General features: G+C 38.6%; 2 protein-coding genes across 6 annotated transcripts in view; one reads left to right on the top strand and one right to left on the bottom strand.

Moving 5' to 3' along the window:
* The window catches only part of LOC147564606 (very-long-chain enoyl-CoA reductase-like), a 28,934-nt gene extending 10,168 nt beyond the window's left edge, over positions 1 to 18,766 (bottom strand). Inside the window, exons 1-6 of one of the 5 annotated variants that reach the window (XR_015227701.1) lie at positions 18,284 to 18,764; positions 18,020 to 18,059; positions 15,659 to 16,410; positions 15,186 to 15,280; positions 12,947 to 13,861; positions 9,610 to 10,115 (exon numbers count right to left, since the gene is read on the bottom strand). Coding sequence is in view for 2 of the 5 variants with exons in the window: in XM_086648211.1 (XP_086504337.1) it covers positions 15,212 to 15,280; positions 15,659 to 16,410; positions 18,020 to 18,059; positions 18,284 to 18,352 (930 nt within the window). In the remaining 3 variants the exon portion in view is untranslated. Of the gene's footprint in view, positions 1 to 9,609; positions 10,116 to 12,946; positions 13,862 to 14,965; positions 15,281 to 15,658; positions 16,411 to 18,019; positions 18,060 to 18,283 lie in introns of those variants that run through there. The other 4 variants (XR_015227703.1, XR_015227702.1, XM_086648211.1 and 1 more) reach the window with 4 other exon arrangements.
* A 3,258-nt stretch (positions 18,767 to 22,024) lies between these two features.
* LOC147564605 (uncharacterized) lies at positions 22,025 to 22,844 on the top strand. The gene is made up of 2 exons (XM_086665979.1): positions 22,025 to 22,222; positions 22,323 to 22,844. The coding sequence occupies exons 1-2, from the start codon at positions 22,104 to 22,106 to the stop codon at positions 22,759 to 22,761; spliced, it is 558 nt and encodes a 185-aa protein (XP_086522105.1). The 5' UTR covers positions 22,025 to 22,103; the 3' UTR covers positions 22,762 to 22,844.
* Positions 22,845 to 25,326: the final 2,482 nt, after the last annotated feature.

The raw sequence follows: 25,326 nt of genomic DNA, 5'->3' as shown, positions 1-25,326 counted from the left end.
AGGGAGTTCAAGTCATTACTCGGTGTCTCAAGTAGAGGAGCTACACTTGGAGCTCTTATCTTTCGAATACTGGTCGGGATTTAGTTCGTGGGAAAGCGATTAAGAGGTAATCATCTTTCCAATCTAGTTCATTGGTATATTCATGTATAGATCCTGGAAACTAGTGTTAAACATAGAGATGTTTGAGATTCCGCTACCAACACTAGACAATTAGGTGTATGAGATACCCTAGAGTAATCCCCTACAGTGGCATCACGAGCCGTTTGCATGAACTATCTTTGACTAGACGAATTAGATTCAAACTTGAACAACTAGATACTAGTGTTTATGATGTTTGAATGGAGATTCAAGCATAGTTTGATGAGATCAAATTAGGGTTTTGAATGTGATTCTTGACCTAGAAACACTAAAAACATAGTTTTATGAAAAGAGTTTTCATAAACAAGCTTTAGGTTTTTAGAATTTTGATAAAAATCATCAAAATCATGAAGATTGGTTGATGAATTTGTCAAAAACAGTACCTAACAGTAGCTGGAACAAAGAAAAACAAAAAGAAAATCAGTTGGAACGGTAGAGTTTCCAAAAAGTTTGGAAACCAAGCTGGCCGGACCGGACAGGACGCGTCCAGGACGCGTCCGGGCCGGACCAGCACGTCTCGGACAGACAGTCCGAGACAGAGTGGGACGCGGACTGGAAATCCCAGTCCGTGAAGGACCGGGAATCCTAGTCCGAGCTGGACTAGGAGTCCGAGACTCTCGGGTCTCGGACATCCCAGAGCGTCTTGGACACGTCTGGGATATCCCAGTCCAACACGGACTAGGAGTCCGAGACTCTCGGGTCTCGGACGTCCCAGTGCGTGGAAGACGCGTCTGGGATATCCCAGTCCGAGACGGAATAGGAGTCCGAGACAGGGGCGTCTCGGACATCCCTGACGTGGCTTGGACGCGCTCGAGGGACCTATTAAGTCTCTGTCTAGGACCGAGACACTGGACAGCGGTCCGGACGCATTAAGAATGCGTCTGGAGCGACCAGACGCATCTAAGATGCGACTGGAAGCTTCCAGACGCAACTGGGATGCGACCGGAGCATCCAGAAGCGTCTAGGACGCGTCTGGACGCGTCCAGAAGGCATCCCAAGTAGGATGGCCTTGCCGTCTGTGCACAGAAGCGTCCGGGACGAGACTGTGGAGCACGAGTGCATCTCGGACCGAACATCCGAGATGGCATATCTGCTGTCCCAGCCCAAGACACGTACGGGACGCGTCTGAATGTTCCAACACCTCTCGGACTGAGCATCCGAGAGGAATGAAAGGTGACCCGATGGTCTGGACGCGTCTAGGACACGACCAGGACGCATCCTAGACATCTCACCCGAGATGTCTATGGTCTGTCCTAGGACAGAAGCGTCTAGCTAGGCTAGGACGCGTCTTCCCGAGAGATTGAGCACGACAGGAAGGTGTTGTCTCATGGTCCGGACCTTGACCAGGTTAAGACACGGGTTGACCAGAGGCCAGTCAAAGGACTTTGACCAGGGTTGACTTAGGTCTTTTTGAGTGTGACTCAAGGGCTTTTAGGCCTCGACCTGAAAGGGAGTTTTTCAGACTTTTTCTCCCGGTTCCGAGCATACTTTTTCCGACATTGACCCGGGTTAGAGAAGAGCCCGAACGGAGTTTTTCCTTATATTGATTTAGGAAACAATTAAGGAAGAAACATAATGTGCTTCTAGTTTAAGTATTGTGAATACGAAACTTTAGAGCCCATTAGACATAGAGATGTCACATATTCCCACAAATAGCTATACGAGAAATAGCAAAACCTAGAAACGGATCTAGGATACATACTTTGTTTATTATGATTGTCATATTATTGTATGTATGGATGTATGTGATTGCGTAGAATAGTATACCTTTAGATAAGATTATCGTTTCTTGTTCTAAGCGCAAGAAGTTGTGCCTGAATAATACTTAGAGTATAGGGTCTTAGAATCTATTGACGAACTTAATGATGAGATCATGGTTCAAGTGGGAGTAGTCAGTAGAGGTTCTTGGATATGAATCCAAACGAATCATAGGCGAACAAGAAATAAACTTAAAAGATGAGATCTTTTAAGGGGTAATACTAAGATTTAACAAATCATTACGCAAACCCACATAAACTTTTACGTAATAAATCATGAATGGTTATGCAAGAGTTCACAGTAACGCAACTTGATAAATTACGTAATAAGTCTCAAAAAGAATTTTGAGTAAAGCCTACCCATATTAAGACACCTGTTGAGCCCTTGTTCATCGATGGTGGGTCATGCCAAAGCAGGGTGCCATCTTTTACCTCGGGACACAACGGGTAGATCTATGAAGAGGTCTACATGTCTAAATGGTTATTCTCAACGAGTCAGCAAAAGGGTTTTGGATTTCGGGGCTAAAGGACGATTTAATGATTAAATCGTTAACCAAGAGTCATAGGAGTATGATCAGTAAGGAGTTACTCACCCAGGACGACGAATTAAGGGCAGTGCCAAAGTACGCTTAATTTCGAAGGAATGGGATCTTGGAATTATATTATTCTAAGGGGACAACAAAAATAGAATAATATAGGCAAATTGAGAAAAATTGCCAGGATAACAAGTTTAATCACTTTCGCATTTCTTACATGTAGTTTAATTATGACAAAGAACATCTTCAACCTCTATACCATACTTGAGAAATTGAACGATACCAACTTCGTTCAATGGGAGAGGAACCTGAGAAAGGTTCTAGGAGAAAGCGCAGAAGTATTGGACACTCCGATCCCCGTGCTTTCAGAAACCTCTTCTGATGAAGAACGTAAGCAAGTAGACGATATTCGAAGGAAGTCATCGCCAGTAACCGGTTTAATGCTAATGGCCATGGAAAGAAAATATATAGATATGTTCATTGACATGGAAGCATACACCATCATTCGACGACTAAGAGAAGTGTTTGGAACACAATGTCGAATGGAGAGATTTAGAATCACAATGGTGACACTGGGAATGCGACTAGAGAAAGGGAAATCCGTTCGTTACCATGTTTTGGAGATGATTGATCACTTCAAAGACATGAAATGGATGGGGTCTCCTGTGCCAGTCGAGATGGCGGTTAACATCATCCTGAATTCATTAGATGAAAGGTTTCAGGATGTAGTAACAAACTTTGAAGATAAGTTTGGTCGAGTTTCCTTCGAAAGTCTGCTAGCAATTCTGGAAGTTGCTGAAAGTAGGTTCAACACACCTGAAACTCTAGAAGAAATTCTGAGTGTTCAGGAGACTGTAAATACGGGAACGGAAGACGTTAGGAGAAGGAAGCAATCTGGCAAGAGAATGGGCAAGAAAGCACCGAAACCCAGAACTATCCTTCCCAACAAGAGATGTCTTGTGTGCGGTAGTACATCTCATATTCGATTAAGAAATTGCCCGAGGTTTTTGGATGAATTAAACGACGGAACTGGGAGTTCCGGTCAAGGTAAAAATTATTAAAAGTTATTCAATTGAATACTAATTCCTCAAGGTATGTGATACCTAAAAGACTCTTATCATTATGAATGACAGGAGCAAGGGGGAGCTGAGTATTTATTGAAGAGGAGATGAGCCTGTCAAAAGCTAAGAAGGCAAGAGTTGCTGGAAAAGCTTAAGAAGGATCATAGACTCGTTAGGCAATACTTTAAGGCAGTTTTAGTATTCTTTTTCTTTTCAGAACATTGACTCTGTAATGAGATTATGGGAGTGAATAAAATATTAGATATTTTATGATGTTCTTAAAAGAGCCTATTTAAACTTTTAAGGAATTATACCGAATGATCAGACTTATATTCTAATCTTGTCAAATAAGATTGAAAGAACATAAAACTAAAGTTGTTTGGTCACGTATCTCTCAACGATAGTCAATCGTGTTTTGGACAAAGAAATTTGACAAGAATTCTCGTAAGAGTACGAGAGTTCAGTTAATCGTAGAAACTCATGTTAGACATAAAAGTCTACGATTAATGTGATTAGAATGGACTTAAGACTAGATTTTGGAAACTTTTGGAAACAAATCCTAAATCAAGAAATGGGTCTAGTTGACTAAAGAATATGATGAGATCATAAGTTCAATAGTCATCGATCTTCCGAAAATACAAAAGTCTAATACGTATCTGCTAACCCACTAAAAACCTAGAAAAGCTATAGTGAATAATTGAGTCCATATGAATATGGATATTCTTTTTAGAAGGAGTTCTAAAAACTAGTCAATTATTCTAATGTTTAAAGCGTGTTAGACATAAGTTCTTCGAAAAGAAGAACGGGGTTTTCTCACAAATCATCGAAACACAATGAGATTGTTGCTCTCGATGGTGTCTTCATTAAAAGGAAGGTCCTTCAAAGAAGACAAGTGGGAAGAAAAATCGAATAGGATTCGATAAAGAGCAACAAAAGGAAGTAAGGAGTTACTTGCTTTAAAACGAAAGGGAGTAAAGAGTTACTCGCCTTACGAGACGAGGGATGTCGCCTTGAATAATTCGAGGGACAATCGCCTAGAAACTTCTTAAGGAGTTAAGAAGGTTGCTCAAAAACCCCCAATGAGTCTTGAGAAGATTCAAACGGACTATAGCAGAAACTACTCTGAAATTGGACTGGAAATCCAAAGAGATAAGAGTAAGAATGGTCAAATCTTGTGCGACAAGAAGGTAAGTGGGAGTGAAACAAGCTAGTTTCATGTCCTGTATGTAGGAGACATACACGAGAGGACAGAAGACGAGGGTAGATTAACTATGGGCATCAAAGTCTATGAAGATAGACTTTAGGATGATAAAGACTCGTTCAAAAGGAGTTTTGAAGAAGTCTGAATAAGAAGATCTCTTGGAGAGAAATTCTACCCAGCTCCTGTGATGAACATGGGAGAGACACTTATGTTTGAAAATATAAGAACGATCATGAGATGATTGTTGTTTACCCGAACATCTGAAAAGTACTCGGAGTACAAAAGATGTCGTCACCCATACAAGTCAGAAGATTGAAGAAAGTCATAAAAGTAATCTTCCGAAAATAAAGATAGGAATCTTTTAGGAAGGGCTAACAGGTGGAAAAGAGTTTTTCATGCTGGGAGTCGTTACTAACTCTACTAGATAAGAAAGTAAAATTAGAACTTGGGAAGTACTAATTTCAGTGGGAGAAACTGATATTATCATAATAGCTTACGAAGGGTTCGAAAGCAAGATAATAACAAAGCGAAGTGAAAAGGAAACTAAACTGTCACCTTAGAACGATCATGGAGATGCTCGAATCTAAGGAATTAGGATCAAGGAAGGAGTATCCTAAGAAGACTTGTAAAATTGAGAACGTGAAGGAGTTCACGCGGGTGCTCAAATTTTACAGACTCTTGTTATCCGAAATAAACTGGGTTTATTTCGTCATCTAAATTGTGGTTTAGAATTTAGACGACAGTCCAAAAGGATGGAGTGTTCCAAGTAGGTTTATTATATACGTGATCTAATAAAAGAAACCCTACTAAGTGAAAATGGAAGCACACCATCTTACTATCCCTGGTCCAGGTCATTAATTGGACAATAATGACTTAAGAAGACTAGCATGAGTGATTGACAAGATAGCGTTGTTTCTTGGGTTATGGGAATAGGAGTATTCAAAGGTCAACTTCATGGGTGTCTAGTTGATACACTGGAAACCCGCCGAATGAGAGTACTTCAAGAGTTGAAGTTATAAGATGTCATAACTCTCATTTAAGCAAATTAAAGAGATTCCTCAAAACATGAGTACTCACTCAATTTATGGAAGGAATGTCGAACTTTGGTACCGTCAAACGCCATCCGTAAAAAGTGGTTATAAAAGCGGGATACTGGGGGAGACAGGATAGACATGAAATTGAGTGGGAGTACAAGAATGGAATATGTTTTCTTGGGTAAAATCAGGATAAAGTATCTCCGGGCCACTTGATGAGAAACAACTGAAAAATGCATGGTCGTGCTCAAACGAATTAAGAGTTAATCGTTTGGATTGGAAGTTGTTCTCGGGATCAAGAGAGTCTGATGAATATGAAATATCAGATGAGATACGAAAAAACATGGGAATCGAGCATTGCACTTGTTCTAAGTACAAGTGAGAGACTGAAGGATATATTGCCTCGGTCTGAAGGAATGGTATCCTTCCAAAGGAGTGTCCTTCGACCAAGGTTGCAATGCGTACAATTTGGCGAATAGGATCTTAATGACCTTACTCGGAAGATCATTAGTCCGGTCTAATTAGGGGTCGTAATGCTTAGCTAGAAGTCAACTACGATCGTCGAATCAAGGAGTTGATTCGCGGCTAACATAGACCGGATCCTACAAGGGTTACACATCAGAGTAATGATTTGAACGGAGAGAATTGACTAGAAGGATAATGGCAAATAAGTGGATTGGATCCATTATTAGTAAGTCCAGATTGATTCGGAGAAGTCCGAAGAGATACATACATGTCCGGGCCCAAAAGGGAGGCCCGGAAAGGCTTTAGGTAGGCTGGCCATGTGATGGCCGACCTAGGCAATAGGGTCGTCCATGTGATGGCCGGTTAGGCCCTAAGTGGGTCGGCCAAGGAAGCCCATAAAGGGCTATGTTGGCCGGCCACTTCAAGTGACCCAAAGGAAGGTATTTTGGGTGTTGCCTTATAATTAGGTTTTAGGAATCCTAGTTTGAGTCTAATACCTCTTCTAGGGATTTCTATGTATACCTAATTATACAACCTAAAGAAAGAGAGCCAAGTTTGTGAGCTTCTCTGAGAACCTGAAAGAGTTTCCGTATATACATCTCAGAGAGAGAGAGAGAGAGAGAGAGAAAAGGAGTTTTCTCAAGTATCTAGTCAAGAAGAAGAAGTTCTTCATCTCAACCTTCAAGAAGGTCCTAGCTGACTGAAAGGAGGGAGTTCAAGTCATTACTCGGTGTCTCAAGTAGAGGAGCTACACTTGGAGCTCTTATCTTCCGAATACTGGTCGGGATTTAGTTCGTGGGAAAGCGATTAAGAGGTAATCATCTTTCCAATCTAGTTCATTGGTATGTTCATGTATAGAACCTGGAAACTAGTGTTAAACATAGAGATGTTTGAGATTCCGCTACCAACACTAGACAATTAGGTGTATGAGATACCCTAGAGTAATCCCCTACAGGGAGCATCCAGGATTATGTCTCTGAGAACAAAGATTGAAGAAAGTCATAAAAGCAATCTTCCGAAAATAAAGATAAGAATCTTTTAGGAAGGACAAACAGATGGAAAGGAGTTTTCATGTTGGGAGTCGTTGCTAACTCTACTAGATAAGAAAGTAAAAATTAGAACTTAAGAAGTATTGATTTCAGTTCGAGAAACTGATATTATCATAAAAGCTTATGAATGTGTTCTTAAGCACGGTAATAATAAGCGAAGTGAAAACAGAAACTAAAATGTCACCTTAGAACGAACAGAGAAGATGAACGGATCTGAGGAATTAGGATCAAGGTGGAAAATCCTAAAGAGACTTGTAAAATTGAGAAACGTAAAGGAGTTTACGCAGTGCTCAAATTTTACAAATCTTGTTATCCGAAATAAACTCAGTTTATTTCGTCATCTAAAGTTTGGTTTAGAATTTAGACGACAGTCCAAAATAATGGAGTGTTCTAGGTAGGTTTATCAGATGCGTGATCTGATGAAAGAAACCCTACTAAGTGAACGTGGAAGCACCATTATACTATCCCTAGTCCAGGTAGTGGTGGCCAACGGGCCGTGCCGTGGCGGCATGGCCCGTTTGGAAGCCATGGTGTGTCAGACACGCCACGGACGTGGTAGGCACGGCTTGAGTCATGTCGTGTCGTGCCCAGATCACAAAGGTCTAGGCACAGAAACGGTCCATAGGAACGCCCCAGTCGTTTCTGTGGCGTTCCCGTGCCGTTTCCTGACGTGGTGTTTCAAAGTGTGTCAGGTCCCGTGTTTGTTCCCGTGTCTCCGACCCCCTCATAAATTATTATTTTTTATTTGTTTTAACTAAGTCTAAGTACCGACTCTTTGTCTCTCTTTTAACAAAAGAACGTCTAAGTGAAAAAAAATATAGTAAAACTTTTTTTGTTAAGTCCAAGTATTACTTTTTTTTGTTATGTCTTTATTATGTTTGTTCTCTTTGTAGTATAAAGTTCTCATAAAATCTAACCTAAGTGATTTTAGTTTTTAAATTTAAATAACCAAGGTTGGTAATGGGTTTGTGGTTGGACTTTTCGTTGTTGGCGTTTCCGTGGCGGGCCGTGTATGGGGCTTTTTCATGGCGGGCCGTGTATGGGCCATTCCGTGGTGTTCCTACGTTTCCAACGGGTCGTGTCTAACGGGTCTGGGATTGTAGAATCCCAGCCCCGCCACGGAACGCCTGACCCGTGACGGGTCGGCACGGCACGGAATGGACCGTTCCGTGTTCTTAAATAAACGGGTCGTGCCGGTCTGTTTCCGTGTCGGCACGACCCATTGGCCACCACTAAGTCTAGGTCATTGGTTGGGCAACAATGACTTAAGAAGACTAGCATGAGTGATTGACAAGATAGCGATGTTTCTTGGGTTATAGGAATAGGAGTATTCAAAGTCAACTTCATGGGTGTATAGATGATACACTGGAAACCCGCCAAAGTGAGAGTACTTCACGAGAAGAAGTCATGAAATGTCATAACTCTCATTTAAGCAATTTGGAGAGATTCCTCAAAACATGAGTACTCGCTCAGTTTATGTAAGGAATGTCGAATTTTGGTACCGTTAAACGTCGCGTTGTGAAAGGAGGTTATAAAGGCGGATTACTGGGGGAGACACGATAGACATGGAATTGAGTGGGAGTACAAGAATGGAATATGTCTTTCTGAGTAAAATCAGGATAAAATATCTCCGGGCCACTTGATGAGAAACAACTGAAAATTGCATGGTCATGCTCAAATGGATTAAGAGTTAATCATTTGATTTAACAATTTGTTCTCGAGATCAAGAAAATCTGATAAGTATGACATATCAGACGAGTTATGAAAAGAAATGGGAATCGAGCATTGCACTTGTTCTAAGTACAAGTGGGAGACTGAAGGATATATTCCCTCGGTCTGAAGGAATGGTATCCTTCCGAAGGAATGTCCTTCGACCAAGATGGCAATGCGTACGATTTGGCGAATAAGATCATAATGACCTTAGACGGAAGATCATTAGTCCGATCGAATTAGGGGTCGAAATGCTTAGCTAGAAGCCAACTACGATCGTTGGATAACTTCGGTAATCCGCGGCTAACAAACACCGGATCCTACAAGGGTTACACATAAGAGTGATGCTTTGAACGGAGAGAATTGACTAGAGATAAAATGGTAAATAAGTTGATTAGATCCATTATTGGTAAGGCCAAATAGTGTTCGGAAGAGTCCAAACACTAGTACTCAAACCTGGGCCCGAAAGGGAGCCCGAAAGCCCATAAATGGGTTCGGCCATCACATGGCCGGTTATGAGCTAAGTGGGCCGGCCACATAAGCCCTTAAAAGGGCTATAGTGGTGGGCCACAAACAAACCTTAATAGGGATTGTTTTGGGATAAGTCTTGTTTCGTCTTTTTAGGAATCCTAGTTTGGATCAAACACCTACTCTATGGTTCCCTATAAAAGGACCTCATTAGACATAAAGTAGAAGAAGAGAAGAGAATTACATACACACAACTCAAGAGAGCTTTTTCAGAGAACAAAAGCTGAGAAAGAGAAAAGGAGTTTTTCTCGGTTATCTAGTCAAGAAGAAATAGTTCTTCATTTCAATTCTTAACCTTCAAGAAGGTCCTAGTTGACTCTAAGGAGGGAATTCAAGTCATACACTCGGTGTTTCAAGTAGAGGAACTACAATTGGAGTTCTTATCTTCCGAATACTGGTCGGGATTTAGTTCGTGGGAAAGCGATTAAGGTAATTGTGGAAACTAGGGTTTCCTAGGGTTTCCTGGTTACAGAATAAAGAGGAATTAGGGCAACATTTGGGTTTATATACAGTCAAGATATTGGTCATATGAGTCAACAAATATTGACCAAAGTTCAGTCAACAGGACCGGCCAAAGTGACTTCTCCAAGACTTGTCTAGAGGCAACCTCTGTTCTTGTCTAAAGACCACCATCATCTGAAAGAGAAACAAGAAAGGTTGTTAATAGCTTTGTTGTTTCTATTTCAGTTTTTCTGTTTTTAGTTTTGTTAGTTTGTAACTGTTTGTAACTGTTTTTCTACTCTTTCTTCTCTAATCTCTTTCTATATAAAGAGAGTTGTAAAATCAAAACATTCATTGAAATAAAATAGAGTTGTAACAATGCTGTTCTAACACATTATAACAGTGATGGTGATGATTTTCAGGAATGCTATACAGCTATTATGTCAACAGACTTAGATGATGAAATTTTTTATGATTGTGAAACACATGATGAAGAATGTTATGTTTCTACAGACTCCTCAATCAAGGATAGGTCTTGGTTGGCTGACACAGGAGCCAGTAGTCACATGACCCATAGTGAAGATAATCTCACCCTTATTCATCCCTATACTGGGTCAGATGCAGTTATGGTAGGCAGTGGCAAATTTTTGCCTATTTCTAGCACTGGTATGTCAAAATTGTCTACCTCTACTCATGATTTTGAACTTAGTAAGGTTTTGTGTGTTCCTCACCTAAAAAGGAATCTGTTGTCTATATCAAAATTCACTAAAGACAATTCCTGCTCAGTTGAATTTCTACCATGGGGCTATACTATAAAGGATATTCAATCTAAACAAATCCTAGCAGAGGGACCAGTCAAAAACAATTTATATCCAATAGAAGTTCACTATGTGGTGTTACAACATAGAGTAAATTCTGCTCTTTTATCTCAGACAGCATCACAGTATCATATATGGCATGCTAGACTAGGACATGCTCACAGTGGAGTTATCAAACAACTTCAAGAAGAACACAAAATTGAGCTATCTACTAAATTTGATAAGACTTTTTGTAAGTCTTGTGAATTAGGTAAAAGCAAGTGTTTGCCTTTTGATAACTCTTCAACCACTACAAATACACCATTATATTTGGTCCATTGTGATATTTGGGGACCAGCCCCTGTTAACACTCCAAATGGTGCAAGATATTATATACTTTTTCTTGATGACTTCAGCAAATATAGTTGGATTTATGCAATGAAACTCAGGTCAGACAGCATAAAGTGCTTTAGTCATTTCAAAGCTACAAATGAAAATCTTCTCAAGGAAAAGATTGTATATTTTCAGTCAGATGGGGCACCAGAACTCAAAAATGGTGAATTCAGGAAATTCTTGGATAAATGTGGTATTCTTTTCAGATGTTCATGTCCTTATACTCCACAACAAAATGGAAAAGCTGAAAGGAAACATAGACATATCACAGAACTAGGTAATACTCTTTCTTTTCATTGTTCTTTACCAAAACAATTATGGTTTGATGCCTTCTCTACTGCAGTCTATATCATAAATAGACTTCCCACAAAAACTCTACAACGAAATACACCATATGAGACACTTTTTCATCATGCTCCTAAGTATTCATCTCTGAAAATTTTTGGATGTGCTTGTTACCCACATTTAGGAGAACTTAGAAAAGACAAACTTAGTCCCAAAAGTGTTCAGTGTGTGTTTCTAGGATACAGCAATGAACACAAGGGTTATAGATGCTATGATCCTTTAACAAAGAGACTCTATATGTCTAGACATGTTACCTTTGAAGAAGACAATTTCCCTTATGTCAACCTCAACAATGGTATGTCTAGTGGTGATCAGATAACAAAGCCACATATTTCATTACCACTGCCTCCTATTGATAAACCTCAAACTAGGGCTACTGAATTAGGGACACCTAATATTTCTATTAGTACACCAGCTAACTCAGTCTCTAGATGTCTGGCTTCACATGATGAGGGCATTACTAGTACTTCTACTAGCACACCAGCAGCATCAATAGTACCTTTACACTCTACACAGCCTAATCAGATTACAACAAGAGGCAGGAATGGAATTATCAAAAGTAAACAGCTACCCACTGACTTTGTGGCTCATTATACATCCCCTCACACATTAAATGTTGCTTATTTATCTATTTTACAATTACCCTCTGAACCAACAAGTTATAAGGAAGCAGCTAAGCATACTGCATGGGTTCAAGCCATGAATGAGGAGTATCAAGCTCTAATTGATAATCAAACATGGTCTTTAGTTCCTTATCAACATAATATGAATGTACTTGGGTGCAAGTGGGTATTCAAAATAAAGCAAAAGAGTGATGGAACTATTGAGAGATACAAAGCAAGACTTGTAGCAAAGGGGTTTCATCAACAAGAGGGAGTTGACTATGATGAAACTTTCAGTCCAGTGGTTAAAGCAAATACAATTAGACTGATTCTTACTATAGCTATCACTAAAGATTGGCAAATAAAGCAACTTGATGTCTCAAATGCTTTCTTGCATGGAGTTCTAGATGAAGATGTATTCATGATTCAACCACCTGGTTTTGTTAAACCAGGAACAGAGAAGCTTGTGTGTCATCTCCATAAGGCTCTATATGGCCTTAAACAGGCTCCAAGAGCATGGTTCAATAAATTTGCATCTTTTCTTCTGACTTATGGGTTTCAAAAGAGTAAGTCAGATCATTCAATGTTCACATACCATCAGGCATCAACAACAATGATATTGCTACTTTATGTTGATGATATCATTTTGACTGGAAGCTCAACTTCTCATATTACTACTCTAATCAGTGACTTAAGCAAGAATTTCAAAATGAAGGATCTGGGGCCATTATCTTATTTTTTTGGGAATTGAAGTATCTACTGATTCAACCAAAGGGAAATTACTTCTAACACAGAACAAGTATACACTACAACTACTTCAGAAATCAAACTTACTTGATTCCAAGCCATCAAAATTACCAGTTTCTAGTGGAAAAAGGGTTTCACTTACAGAGGGTGATGAGCTTCCAAACCCTACTGAATACAGAAGTCTTGTGGGAGCCTTGCAGTACCTTACTCTGACCAGACCAGATGTGTCTTTTGCAGTCAATTACACGGCTCAGTTCATGCACAAACCCACAACAGTACATTTAGTAGTAGTAAAAAAGATCCTGCGATACTTAAAAGGGTCAATGGGGTCTGGAATTACTTTATCTAGAGGAGATCTTACAACATTTACTGCCTATTCAGATTCAGACTGGGCTGGATGCCCAGACTCGAGGAAATCAACAGGTGGTTACTGTATTTTCTTAGGATCGAGTCTGATTTCATGGAGTTCGAAAAAGCAAGCCACAGTGGCAAAATCTTCTACAGAAGCCGAGTACAAAGCATTATCTAATACTGCTACAGAGTTGGTTTGGTTATCATACCTTATGGATGAACTTCGTCTTCCTCTGAATCGACCCTTCAATCTCTTTTGCGACAACATCAGCGCCAAATACCTTGCTTCAAATCCCATCTTCCATGCTAGGACGAAGCACATAGAAGTCGACTTCCATTACGTTAGGGATTTGGTTGCAAATGGATCGGTATTGGTTAATCACATACCCACGAAGGATCAACTTGCTGATATCTTTACAAAAGGGTTATCAGAAGATCTATTTCAAAAGTTTCGAGACAAACTGATGGTGTTTCGCCTCTCCTCACCATCGGTTTGAGGGGGGCTGTGGAAACTAGGGTTTCCTAGGGTTTCCTGGTTACAGAATAAAGAGGAATTAGGGCAACATTTGGGTTTATATACAGTCAAGATATTGGTCATATGAGTCAACAAATATTGACCAAAGTTCAGTCAACAGGACCGGCCAAAGTGACTTCTCCAAGACTTGTCTAGAGGCAACCTCTGTTCTTGTCTAAAGACCACCATCATCTGAAAGAGAAACAAGAAAGGTTGTTAATAGCTTTGTTGTTTCTATTTCAGTTTTTCTGTTTTTAGTTTTGTTAGTTTGTAACTGTTTGTAACTGTTTTTCTACTCTTTCTTCTCTAATCTCTTTCTATATAAAGAGAGTTGTAAAATCAAAACATTCATTGAAATAAAATAGAGTTGAGAGCTTCTTCTTACAGTAATCTTCTTTCCGTTCTAGTTCATTGGCTAGTCATGTATAAATCGATCCTACATATCTAGTGTTAACATATAGATGTTTGAGATTCCACAATAAACACTAGATAGTGTATTAGATACACACGAAACCCTACAAGTTGGCCTCTCGGTTCGCAAGGTGGAATCTATAGCTATTGAATTTGGCTTATTAAAAGTATGAGTTAATTCTGGTTTGATCCCTAATTGTGTCAGGTAGTTAGTTGGCCTCCAATATTTGTCAGACCTACCCAGTTTACACTTGTGACACTTTTGTAAATCCTTCTATTGTTTCTTTTTATTATTTTCCTGAATTTCTTCTTTTTTTCTTTTTAAATCTCTAGTTTGTCAATTTTTTATGTCCGACTTTCTCTCTCTGTAGCATTCTCTCTATAATTCTTTCCTATCTAATTCTCCAACTTGGAGACCAAAACGGCCAGTTACTTACAAATTGGGGGACTAAAACAAAATTAACCTCAAAAGCATAGATAATGTTTGTCGGGCTTTAGCTCTATATTTTTGGGCTTTAAGGCCCCTTTAAGTATTTGTTTAACTTCGGGTGAGAGTAGATTTGTCCGTTTTGCTTTTGGCCTACCCCTCATGGCACTTCTCGTGGGACTGGGACTAATCTATATTGTTCAAATATACACAGATTGGCCCCAAGCAAGTGCATATTTTTGGGCTTTAAGGCCCCTTTAAGTATTTGTTTAACTTCGGGTGAGAGTAGATTTGTCCGTTTTGCTTTTGGCCTACCCCTCATGGCACTTCTCGTGGGACTGGGACTAATCTATATTGTTCAAATATACACAGATTGGCCCCAAGCAAGTGCCATAGGAATGTCAGGTGTAAGCCGCAAGGGTGAGGGAGGGCAATTAACTAGCTTAACACCTAAAATCTGTTCATCAAAAAAAAACCACCTAAAATCATTAGGTTACATTAAATTAAAAGGAGTAGAATGGGGACTCCAAATGATCGATCATACGCTTGTAACGAAACAAAAAGACATGAGATTAATACTTTTCTTCAGTACCTAAACAGCATGACTTGAATAGATTTCTGTCCCATGACAAAGGTGAACAGAAAAAGTAAAACCAAAGAAGTTCGTAGCAACGGTACCAGCCGAAGATCTCTCTAGAAGCTCCTCAGAGGAATGGTGGAAGAATAACCCATCGTCGAGGATATTTTGGTCTCCCCTCCTTGCCATCAAATAACTACAAACCAAAAGAATGTGAGATACTAAACTCAATTAAACTATAAATTTACTATGTGTTAGAGGATATTCGACCCGCTATTTGCTAACAAAACAAACTTAAAAAGCAGCGATACGTAACATACTAGAGTTTAAGTCAAGTTATCTACATTCCTGGTGATTCACTTGGATGACATTTTCCGTATCTTTAACAAATATTTTACCATTCTGTATCTTTAGAAAGATTTTACCATTTCTTACAGTTTGAATGTTTAAATGCGGTTCCTAATTGAGTTCTGAACTTGTTATATACACAGACTGTTCTCAGAGCAATGATCTCGGTTAAGCCATTGTTTTCGGTAAAACATGAGAATAACTCAGCTATGAAATAACAGTTTACCTTTCTCAGACGACGGTGCTTTGCAAGAGCCCAGTTGGTCATGATAGATGCAGCCACCACAAGAAAAACGTAACCAGCGACTGTCTGTGTTGCAATATTAAAACCCAACCATTGATATATTTCTGTTGTGTAATTTGCACACGTCACTAAATTGAATAGAAAACCTTGCGGGATTTGATATCCTCCATTGCCGCTAGGGCTCCGAAGGTTCCTCAGCAAAAGATGGCAATATAAATTAGAAATCTGGCAAACTAAACCAAACACGAATCCGGTCTTCATCTGGAGATCGCTAACAGGGGTGTAAAATGGGTGGTTTACATAGTAAGCAACATATGCCCCGAATGTCCAGTAGTAGGCACAGTTCCTAAACACATTGGAGACAGGTGATGTTGCATGGCTGAATCTATGAACAAAGAACGTCTCCATGATACGTTTGAAGTAATGGAAGCACCAGTAATACATAGCATATGTCTGAAATGGGTGAATAATCTTCTCTTTGTAGCCCAAGAGTTGGTAGACGGGGAAGTAGTAAAAGATGGGGTAGATAATCAAAGGACCCACATATTCCCAGAAGAAAAGCGTCCGGTAGGAAACTTGTGGGCCTAGATCCTTGAATACCACAGTTAAGTTATCTTGGTTTCCATCACAATAATCACGAATGTTGTTCTTGGAGTTGAGGACAACAGGTTTCTCTTTCGATCCAGGATTGAGGGGGAGAGTGAGACGTTGTCTGGAAGGATAGTACTTCTTGGCTGTACAATAGAAACAGTAGAATCAAGTACCCATCTTTGATTTGTAAAAAGAGATTCTTGCATACAAAAATGTTAAACAAGTGGACGATTTAGGCACCATCAACTGCTACAGAAACCAAGAGATACATGCATAATGGAAGTTTATATTAATTTCTAGGTGCTAAAAGCCACAAGTTATTCGCTACATGTTCTCAATTGAACAGTTACAGAAACTGTAGTTATAAGTACCTACGGTTAGATACATAATCTTTGCTGCCACAGCTATGAAATGCATTCGAGATACGCCACTTGGACAAATGTTGTTCTATCATTCTATGGAACCATATATTCTACCTGTCTTCGGGACAAATACTACATACCTAATGGCATTACCTGATTCTAGCACTTATAGCACCACGGTTTGAACATAACAATATAACTGTTAACAATAACTAGGTGGAATTTTTAGCCAGATCTCTCTCGAACGGAACTTATATCTTTGTCGCATAGATCTCATGGTTTGTGTGCCATCTCACTGTTCGAGTCGAGGGGTTAAATATTTAGCTGTGTCTTTTCCATAGGGCCTATCAGTGGTGTATCCCAGACTCTGCACATCAAGATGTGAAAAAAACGGAAAAAAAACAAGAACATCCCTTCGTTATCATTCTGACTAAAGCGAGGAAGTTTAAGTGGATCTGATGGAGAAACCTGAATAAATAAAAACTGCTGAGTACAGACTAGAGATCAACTATCCTCAGGCTCCTTTATGTAGCTTATTTCTTCAGGGATAAGATCAGAAAAGGTATTCTGGCGTCCCCAAAATAAAATGCCGAAGGATCACCATATTGGTTGAAGTGTGAACCATTAACAGTTAATTATATCCAAGGAAGATCAAACTGAAATAATATGCTTATAGGTGGTGGAGTAACTAGTGTTTTTTCTTGTACACAAAGATGACCTAATTTTCAAAACGAACACGCACCCAATACCCAATCAGTTCAATCTTTTTTTTGAATTGGTAAGTGTGTGCCTCGAACCCTTGACCTTTAAGTTGGAAGACTTACCTCTTACCACTTGAGCCAAGGGTTGTTGGCTATCAGTTCAATCTTTCATCATCACAATCAACACATTACAAAATAAAATCCATTAACTAACTGGCAACTCATATTCTACTCCTTCACTTGTTCCATTTGATCGTTCTATTCATCGGTCTCTTTCACGATCAACACCTTCAGCTAGGTGTACGTCAATTCATGTTCTTTGCACCAAAAAGTCAAGGTTCTCAGACGGCATACACATACTAGTCCTCATCATAGATATCCCACCTCTAAATTTGTATTCCTGACGATATTCATCCAGATCAAACCACTTCACATCTTAAGTGTAATTATGTTAAGTCTATACAAAACCTAGCATAGCCCACCTTACTTCCATACTAATTTCAGAGAAATTGAATCCAATCAACTAATCCCCCCCAAAAAAAAATTGTAACCATCAAGATTTATCTAATAGGTGGAAATTAAGCATGAAATGAAATTTCTTTCTTGCATCACAATGTCAATTAGTAAGAGTGGGATTAAGCATCATTATCTATAAAAGGGCAAGAAAATTTCCAGTTTGAAGTACTTACTTTGGACATGAATAGCCTCCTGAAGATCAGTCACCTTAGCCTGTATAGGTCAAGAGGGAAAGGAAAAAAAATCACAACTTTGACATGAGAGGAGCTACCCAAAATCAGAGTATAGCAATAACACAGAATCACAGATCTAACAAGACAATGCGAGAAAATCCATGGTTCTTTTCTTGCTGGAAAGAAGAAATTAACTCCCAAAGACAATAAATTAAAAGGAAACAGTGAATCAGATCCGAGAGAGAGAGAAAGAGAAATGAGTACCGAATCATTGAGCTCAATTCCACCTTTGACGATTTCTTTACCACTTCGAGAAACAATAGTAACCTTCATCTTCGAGGCTACGATAAGAAGGAAACCACAAACTACAGAAACAGAGAAATGGGTAGTTGAATTTTGCAAAGAGTAGTAGATGTTTTGAACAAGATCACAATAACCTAAAATAGAAACTCAAATCCATGAAAACCCAATCCCCCAATTTATTCAATTCAATGAACTTTATCAGACTGCTGAGCTTTCTAGATTGTTTATAGGTGAGATCCAGATTGGAGTTATCTGACTGACTAGTACCAACTTCTCTCTCTCTCTCTCTCTCTCTCTCTCTCTCTCTAAGAGAGGATTCTGTGTGGGGTAGTAGTTAAGGGGTGTAGTTGGAGGTAGGAGAACTAACACTAACGCGCACTGATTTTATGCCCATAAACCAGACCACCCAATTTCTTCTCTTCTAAAACTCAAAATTGACTATGGTGCTGTTTTTTTTTTGTATGTCTGAATCTGAATTGTCTGAATCTGAATTGGCCGAGTTGAATAACAAGTTAGCATGTTTGTTTTTCAATCTGAAATATTAGGTCTGAAATTAACTTTTTACATTTATACCCTCACTCATGTTTTTAACCCAATAAACCCTAATTTTGTTGAGAAAAGAATAAACCCTAGTATAGAAAATGTCTGTCTCTCTCTCTCTTGCAATCTCTCTTCACCATCTTACTGCTTCAATGGAACTTATCTCCCTCTCTACAACCGAAGTTGAGAGCCAAGCCCTAGAAAGATGACTCTATCTTCTCCATCTTGCTACTGGTAGGGGGATGATCTCTCTCTCTCTCTCTAAATCGAAATTTACAGCCAGATCCGGGGGTTTCGAGCAAGATCACCCTCGTCATAGCCGACGAGGGTTTTAGAGCAAGATGACCTCGCTGGATCATAGATCTTCCAGTCATGGCGGTTGTGTGTGCTATGGTTATCATCGTGGTTTGTATGTGGTGCTGGTGTTGTGGTTTAGGGAGTGGTGGAGGTTTGGTTTTGTGGTGGTCTGTGGTGGTTGTGATTTGGGTTGTTGTGGTGGTCGTCTAGTTAATGGTGGTGGTTTTGTGGTGGTCTGTGGGGGTGATTGTGGGTGGTAATGGCGGTGATTTTGTAGTAATAGTGGTGGTCTGTGGTGGTGATTGTGGATCGTAATGGTGGTGGTGATTTGTAGTAATAGTGGTGGTCTGTGGTGGCTGTGGTTGGTTTGTGGTGGTGATTGTGGTTTGTAATGGTGGTGGTCTGTGGTGGTGATTTGTATTAATAGTGGTGGTGATTGTGGGTGGTAATGGTGGTGGTCTGTGGTGGCTTTGTGGCGGTGCCGGTGGTGGCTTTGCCGTTCTGGTGGTGGTGTATTGCGGGGGTGAGACAGACACATGATTTTTCTAAATCACAGGGTTATTTGCGTCATTTTACACATTTCAGGTATTAAGACCCTTTTTCAGACTTGTTTTGAAGTCTGAAATAAGTGGGTTTTTTTCAGCCCATTCAGACTTCTACGAAATTCAGTTATGTTTTCAGATTTAACAGAAAAGAAAAACACAAACATCTGATATCTGAATTGAGTCTCAATTCAGATTTCAGATCTGAAAAAACAAAAAAACAAACAGCACCTATGGCTGCTGACGTCCTGCTCAGCTGAAACAAAATCGTCCGTCCTCGAATCAAGAACCTTGGATGTTGGATACGTGGTATATGTAAATCCCAAATAAACCCCTAGTGGGGAGTGGGGACTGGGTAGTATGTGGGTTGAAAGCTACGTGGACAGGTGGGAATTATGCTCGGAAGCCCGAAAACTCGATACGGGTAGTGCACGACCGACCTGCCTATAGAAAGTGGGTGGGTTTGGGTTTCATCTCGGAAACCCTTTTCGAGTGTTTAATCCGTCGATTAAGCCCAAATATCAAACCCATCTATTGGCACCCTGAAATTTTGATCCACGTGTGAATTTAATTCATTTCTTCGTCGAGCGAGAGAGAGAAAGTGAGAGAGAGATTGGAGGAATTAATTTCTCAAGTTCTCATGTCCTTTATCTTTGATTTCATCAAAATGTACTACTATGTTATTTGTGATTAGTCTCCCCGACCCAAATGCATTTTGGACTTGTGAAACCAAATTCTCAAGGGGTAGGCTAAGTCTCTTAGGAATGATTTTCGCTATGGCTCTATATAGCACGTCATGAAGAGCTATTGGTCTAAAGTCCATGAGATTTTGGACCTGCGAAACGTTCAACTTTACGATATGATTCAATTTAATGAGTAATATACAAGTTTTAAGGATATTACTGAAGAAAATGTTCTTCGATCGAGATAGCGATGCGCTTAATGGGTAATATACAAGTTCCTTTTTTATTTCTTCTTATTTTTTCTGTCTTCTTCTTCGCCGCCAATAGTGTAAAGAAAGAGAAGAGGGGAAGACGAAGCAAAAGATAAAGAAAGAAAAGAAGAAATTTATGGGTGGAAAGTCGTCAGTCGGCGACCTTTTGCCGAACAAGAATGAAGATGGGCATTGCCTCTAACCGTACCTGATCAACTTGTTTTGACCAAGTCTTAAGTGAAAAACACATTGCCTTTAACAAAAAAAGACACTCTATAAAACTTCCCTGAAAGGGAATAATAGATAAGATTTTTAGAAATACGATAAATTTAGATTTTGGCTATGTCTTACTCAATCGATTGACGATGCAATTTGTATCTGTAAATATGAATCATTGATATTTCAAGAAAATATAATTAATAAAAATTAATGATCACACTTAATTTTGATTCTGATTTACACTCAGAAAAACGTAAACTTTGGTTTAAATGGTTCAAACTACTTCCTCTTTTTCTCTCTCACTTGAAATATTAGGAAGAAAATACTATTTACCCATATATTCTAGGCATAATTACTCAAAAAAATAATTTGTTAAGATATTTTATTCCGCTGGATCTGATCGAAAGCAAAATCCCAATAAAAAGTAGATGGTCGGACTCATCTCCCATATAATCGATTTGCTTGTTTTAATATATATGATATCTAAGAGAAACAAATATTTATCTTTATATAAAATAAAAAGGTTTAGGAAAACGTATCTACGAGATCGAATAGAAGATATCGTAAATAAATGATCAAGATCGAGAATTGAATATCTAAACCCGACCTCGTCTTGGTAGATTTAGATGTCTATGAGTTATGTAGAGGTAATAAACCTAGATTTGAAGTACTTGGATACATTTACTATACTCAAATTGTTTGTTCTTTTTGGTACCCAAAAAAACATATAAAAAAAGTCGTAAACTACAACTGCTAGTACTTTTATTGTCTGGGTGGATTGTCCAACAACTTAAGCACCTGTGTCACATTTGCTTTCGGATCAATTTTGAGAGTACAAAATTTAATGAACCACAAATATTTAGTTTAATGACACTCAACACGAATGTAATCATATAGAGTATCATTTTTATTTCCAACAAAATATATTTTCGACAAAAACTTTAACTCAAACAATTTTTTTTTTTTATTTTCATAAATCTGTAGGAGATCCAAATCTTTTACACTCATAAATTTATCTAAACACCCCATTTAGACCGAAATGGCCATAGTTCCTCCAACTCAACAAGGGTAACACCATCAAGGGTAACAAGGGTAACAGGCATCAAGGTCGTTGTTGTAAAATAACCTTAACAAGAAGCAGATCTCATCGTCTCAAACGCAAATTCCCGCCAAATTCTGGTATTTTAACACGATTCAAACCAAGCAGCATAAAAAGAACAGGGAGTTGGTTGCCGATCAAGAGAAAGAAATGGAGCAAAACAACAACAACAATTGTAGTAGAGGCGAAACCCTAAGAAGCCCCCTCGCCACCATTGAAGACATTCAGAAACGCCTCATTCCACCTTCAATTCTCTCTAACCACCAATTGTAATTCAAACTCTCATCTCTTTCTCTCTCTAGATCTATCTAATTCATTGATTAGGTTACGTTTATGAACTCAATTCATAGTTTATATGTTTAATTTCAGGAATCCATTAGAATTTGAGCCCGATCGTAGTGATTCTTGGAAGTTGAATGAGAAGATCAGGAGAAGCGAAGAAGAAGGAAGAAATCCAAGAAATAGATCAGATTTAGTTACGAGGTGTAAAAAACTTGAAGATTATTTGGATCCGGTTATTCTTTCACGAATTCGTTTGAATATGAAAGAGCATAAAGAAGATGTGATAATGATCAGAGGAAAAGAGAATTTTGATTGGCCTGGCGATGAAGATCTGAAATCTTTTACGGAAGTATCAAGAACTTTTAAGAAGAGGAAATTGAGTGATGGAATTGTTCGTTTAAGAGATGATGTCGAAATAAACATAGTAGATGATCATGATGAACAAGATCAAGAAGAAGAAGGAGATGGAGATTCTTCTCCTTTTCGGCAATTCGAGAGAACTGCATCGAAGTTGTTAAAGGAGTGAATCGAAGAAAATTGTGCAGTACAGAAGGATCGGAGGATACTATCTGCTGTTTTGAAATTGATGAATTGATTTGATAATTTTGAAATTGATGAATTGATTTGATAATTTTGGAATTGAAGAAAATTGTTGTTTGCTGAAACTATTTTGTTAAATTTGTATGTTTCAGCCAAATATAAACCCTAATATCATGTACTCAGAGTAGTTTACTTTACTGACATATTGTGAGAGTTATCCTTTTGAATTTAGTTTAACTCTGTACTATGAAATATTTGCTTTTGAAGAAAATGATTCAGGAGTTCGTTCCAAATCACTTTTTGATAATCTTGTTTTGTAATGTTTTTTTTTTTGATGATATTGTGTTGTAATGTATTTCAAGACGTTTAGAAGAGTCGTATTGCCTGAAACGTCTAAAGTTAGATTAGCTCCCGTATGTTTAATCCTTGGGTTCATTGTTCGCTCCAAATTTCGAGATACAGAGACATAGGTCTTCATGAATTGTTGGTCTTGAGATACGATCGAGACAACCAAGTCGATGGTCAATGTTGTAGCACTATAGTTCTTATGAGGCAGTGTATTTGTTTTGGTTCATAGCAAGTAATGTTACCATCCTGACTTCGACATACCTCACCCTAATCGAGAAGTTAATTACCTGCCATTTTTCATCGAAGTTACAAATATTGTACTAATGATTTGAGTAGCAACTAGATGCAAAGTTGAGCAATTTGGATTCACCAATCATTTTGGGTTTGTGATATTCCATCATCAAAAGTAAGTTGTTCTCTTATAGATATTCTTTATGGTGTTCTTTTTCATTGGTATACCGAACTTAATCGTTAAAATATCTATTAGAGAAACCAATATACTAAAGAAAGTTGAAAATGTTTTCGATTTAGAGATGACATTGTCCTCGATGAACTATGATTTTGTGTTTCAACAAAAAAAGAAAAAACTAGTATGATTTTCTGAATACTTATTTTACCATAAAATATTCTAACTTGGAGGATTGCATCATATTCATGTGTAGTGTCAAGTTTGATGGGCTGTACTATGTAGGTGGGCTTGCCAGATAATCTATGTTGGGCTGGGGTAGGCGGGCTCTTTGTTGAACTGCTCTAACTAACCCAATCTTTGGGTTAGTTAGTTAAGTGGCTTGGTTAGGACCACCAGGGTGGGTGTTTTCAGTTTGGGATTTGGTGCTGTAGTAGTACGATGTAATAGAGGAAAATTGAAAACCATGTGCTCGCTCCCTCCTCCCCTTTGGCTTATAGCTGGTGGTGGTGGGAGTCATGAGCCTCACAGTCCCCACTAAGAAAACTCCCTCCCTGGTCCCACCCACATGATCATATCACCCTTTTTACGTCTCTATTTGTATTTTGTCTTCTTCACCTTCCTTAGCTTTTTTTTGGATGAATTCCTTGGCTTTTTTTTTTTTTTTTTTTGTTAAAAGAGACCTTCCTTAGCTTGGTACTACTTTCTTATTTTTTTTTTTGTTAAGATAACTCTTGATCTCATCAAAAAAAAGATAACTCTTGCTACTTATTACGACTTCTTGTAACATAAAAGAAAACAAAAAACGAGAAAGGACCGTCACTTGGGAAAAACGTTAAAATTTTCGTAGTATAATTTTCTTAAGAGAAGTTTGTTAGTTTTATTAAACACGCGACAATTGAACATAAATTTTTTTAACCTGTTCTCGCCTCTGACTACCCCACCATTTTTTCTCATCTATCGCTCACTCTATATGCTAAATCGCTCCCTCTCCCTCTAACTTTAATTATCTTGCCGAAACTCATTGTTTCAGCGAAGAAAATCATTACCTTGCCGAAACTCATTTTGTTTCGCACAATTAGAAGTATTTTAGGCAAACATCTAAATTACACTCGTCTCATCAACCATTTTTCCTTCCGCACATTAGAATGGTGGCCAATACGTGGACAATCATTTTTCTTATATGGACAACTATTTTTGGGTCCGGTGTGGGTCAACTATGTTTGACTTAGTTGACCTTGATTTAATATGGGGACAACTCAATAAAGTCTTAAATATTAATCGAAACTAACTTATGGACCATTAACAAAACTAATAGTAGTAAAAATTGGAAGCCTAAACTGTTTTCTTCATCATCATCTTCTTTTTGTTCTTCTTCTTGTTCTTGTTCTTCTTCTTTAAACTTGTCATCCAAAGTGTAGTTTGATCAACTACAAAATTAAACTCAATAACACAAACTGAACAAAACTTTGATTTCCAAGCCAAACTAAGCTTGTTCACAGTAGCTGTTATGCATAGTAATTTCATGGGTAGTTCTATTCTGGTTCAATCTTTTGTTCACAGTAGTTGGAAATTGATAGTTGTTTGTGGAACTTAAAACCCAAGGAACAAATGAAAAAAGAGATCATCCCCAAATGTTGATATCACCAAAATTTGTTTAGAAAATTGTGCAATTGTAGTAATGGATTTAGTTCTAGACACCAAATCCAATTTAGAGAAAAACCCAGTTCCTGGTAAGTTGTTAATGAATCCAAAGTTCATGATGGGTAGAGTAAGAAACTCCTGAACAGTAGCAAT

Source organism: Eschscholzia californica, unplaced genomic scaffold (assembly GCF_041429995.1).
Source record: "Eschscholzia californica isolate CP2 unplaced genomic scaffold, dmEscCali1.0.p SCAF_1, whole genome shotgun sequence".
NCBI lineage: Eukaryota > Viridiplantae > Streptophyta > Magnoliopsida > Ranunculales > Papaveraceae > Eschscholzia > Eschscholzia californica.
The sequence above is the reverse complement of the archived record's forward strand: the minus strand, read 5'-3'. Positions and strand labels throughout refer to the sequence as shown.

Bases quoted from the DNA above. Each gene is read 5' to 3' on its own strand.
- LOC147564605 (XM_086665979.1), top strand. From the start codon at position 22,104: ATGGAGCAAAACAACAACAACAATTGTAGTAGAGGCGAAACCCTAAGA. The intron at 22,223-22,322 runs GTAATTCAAACT...GTTTAATTTCAG, and splicing joins ATTCTCTCTAACCACCAATT to GAATCCATTAGAATTTGAGC.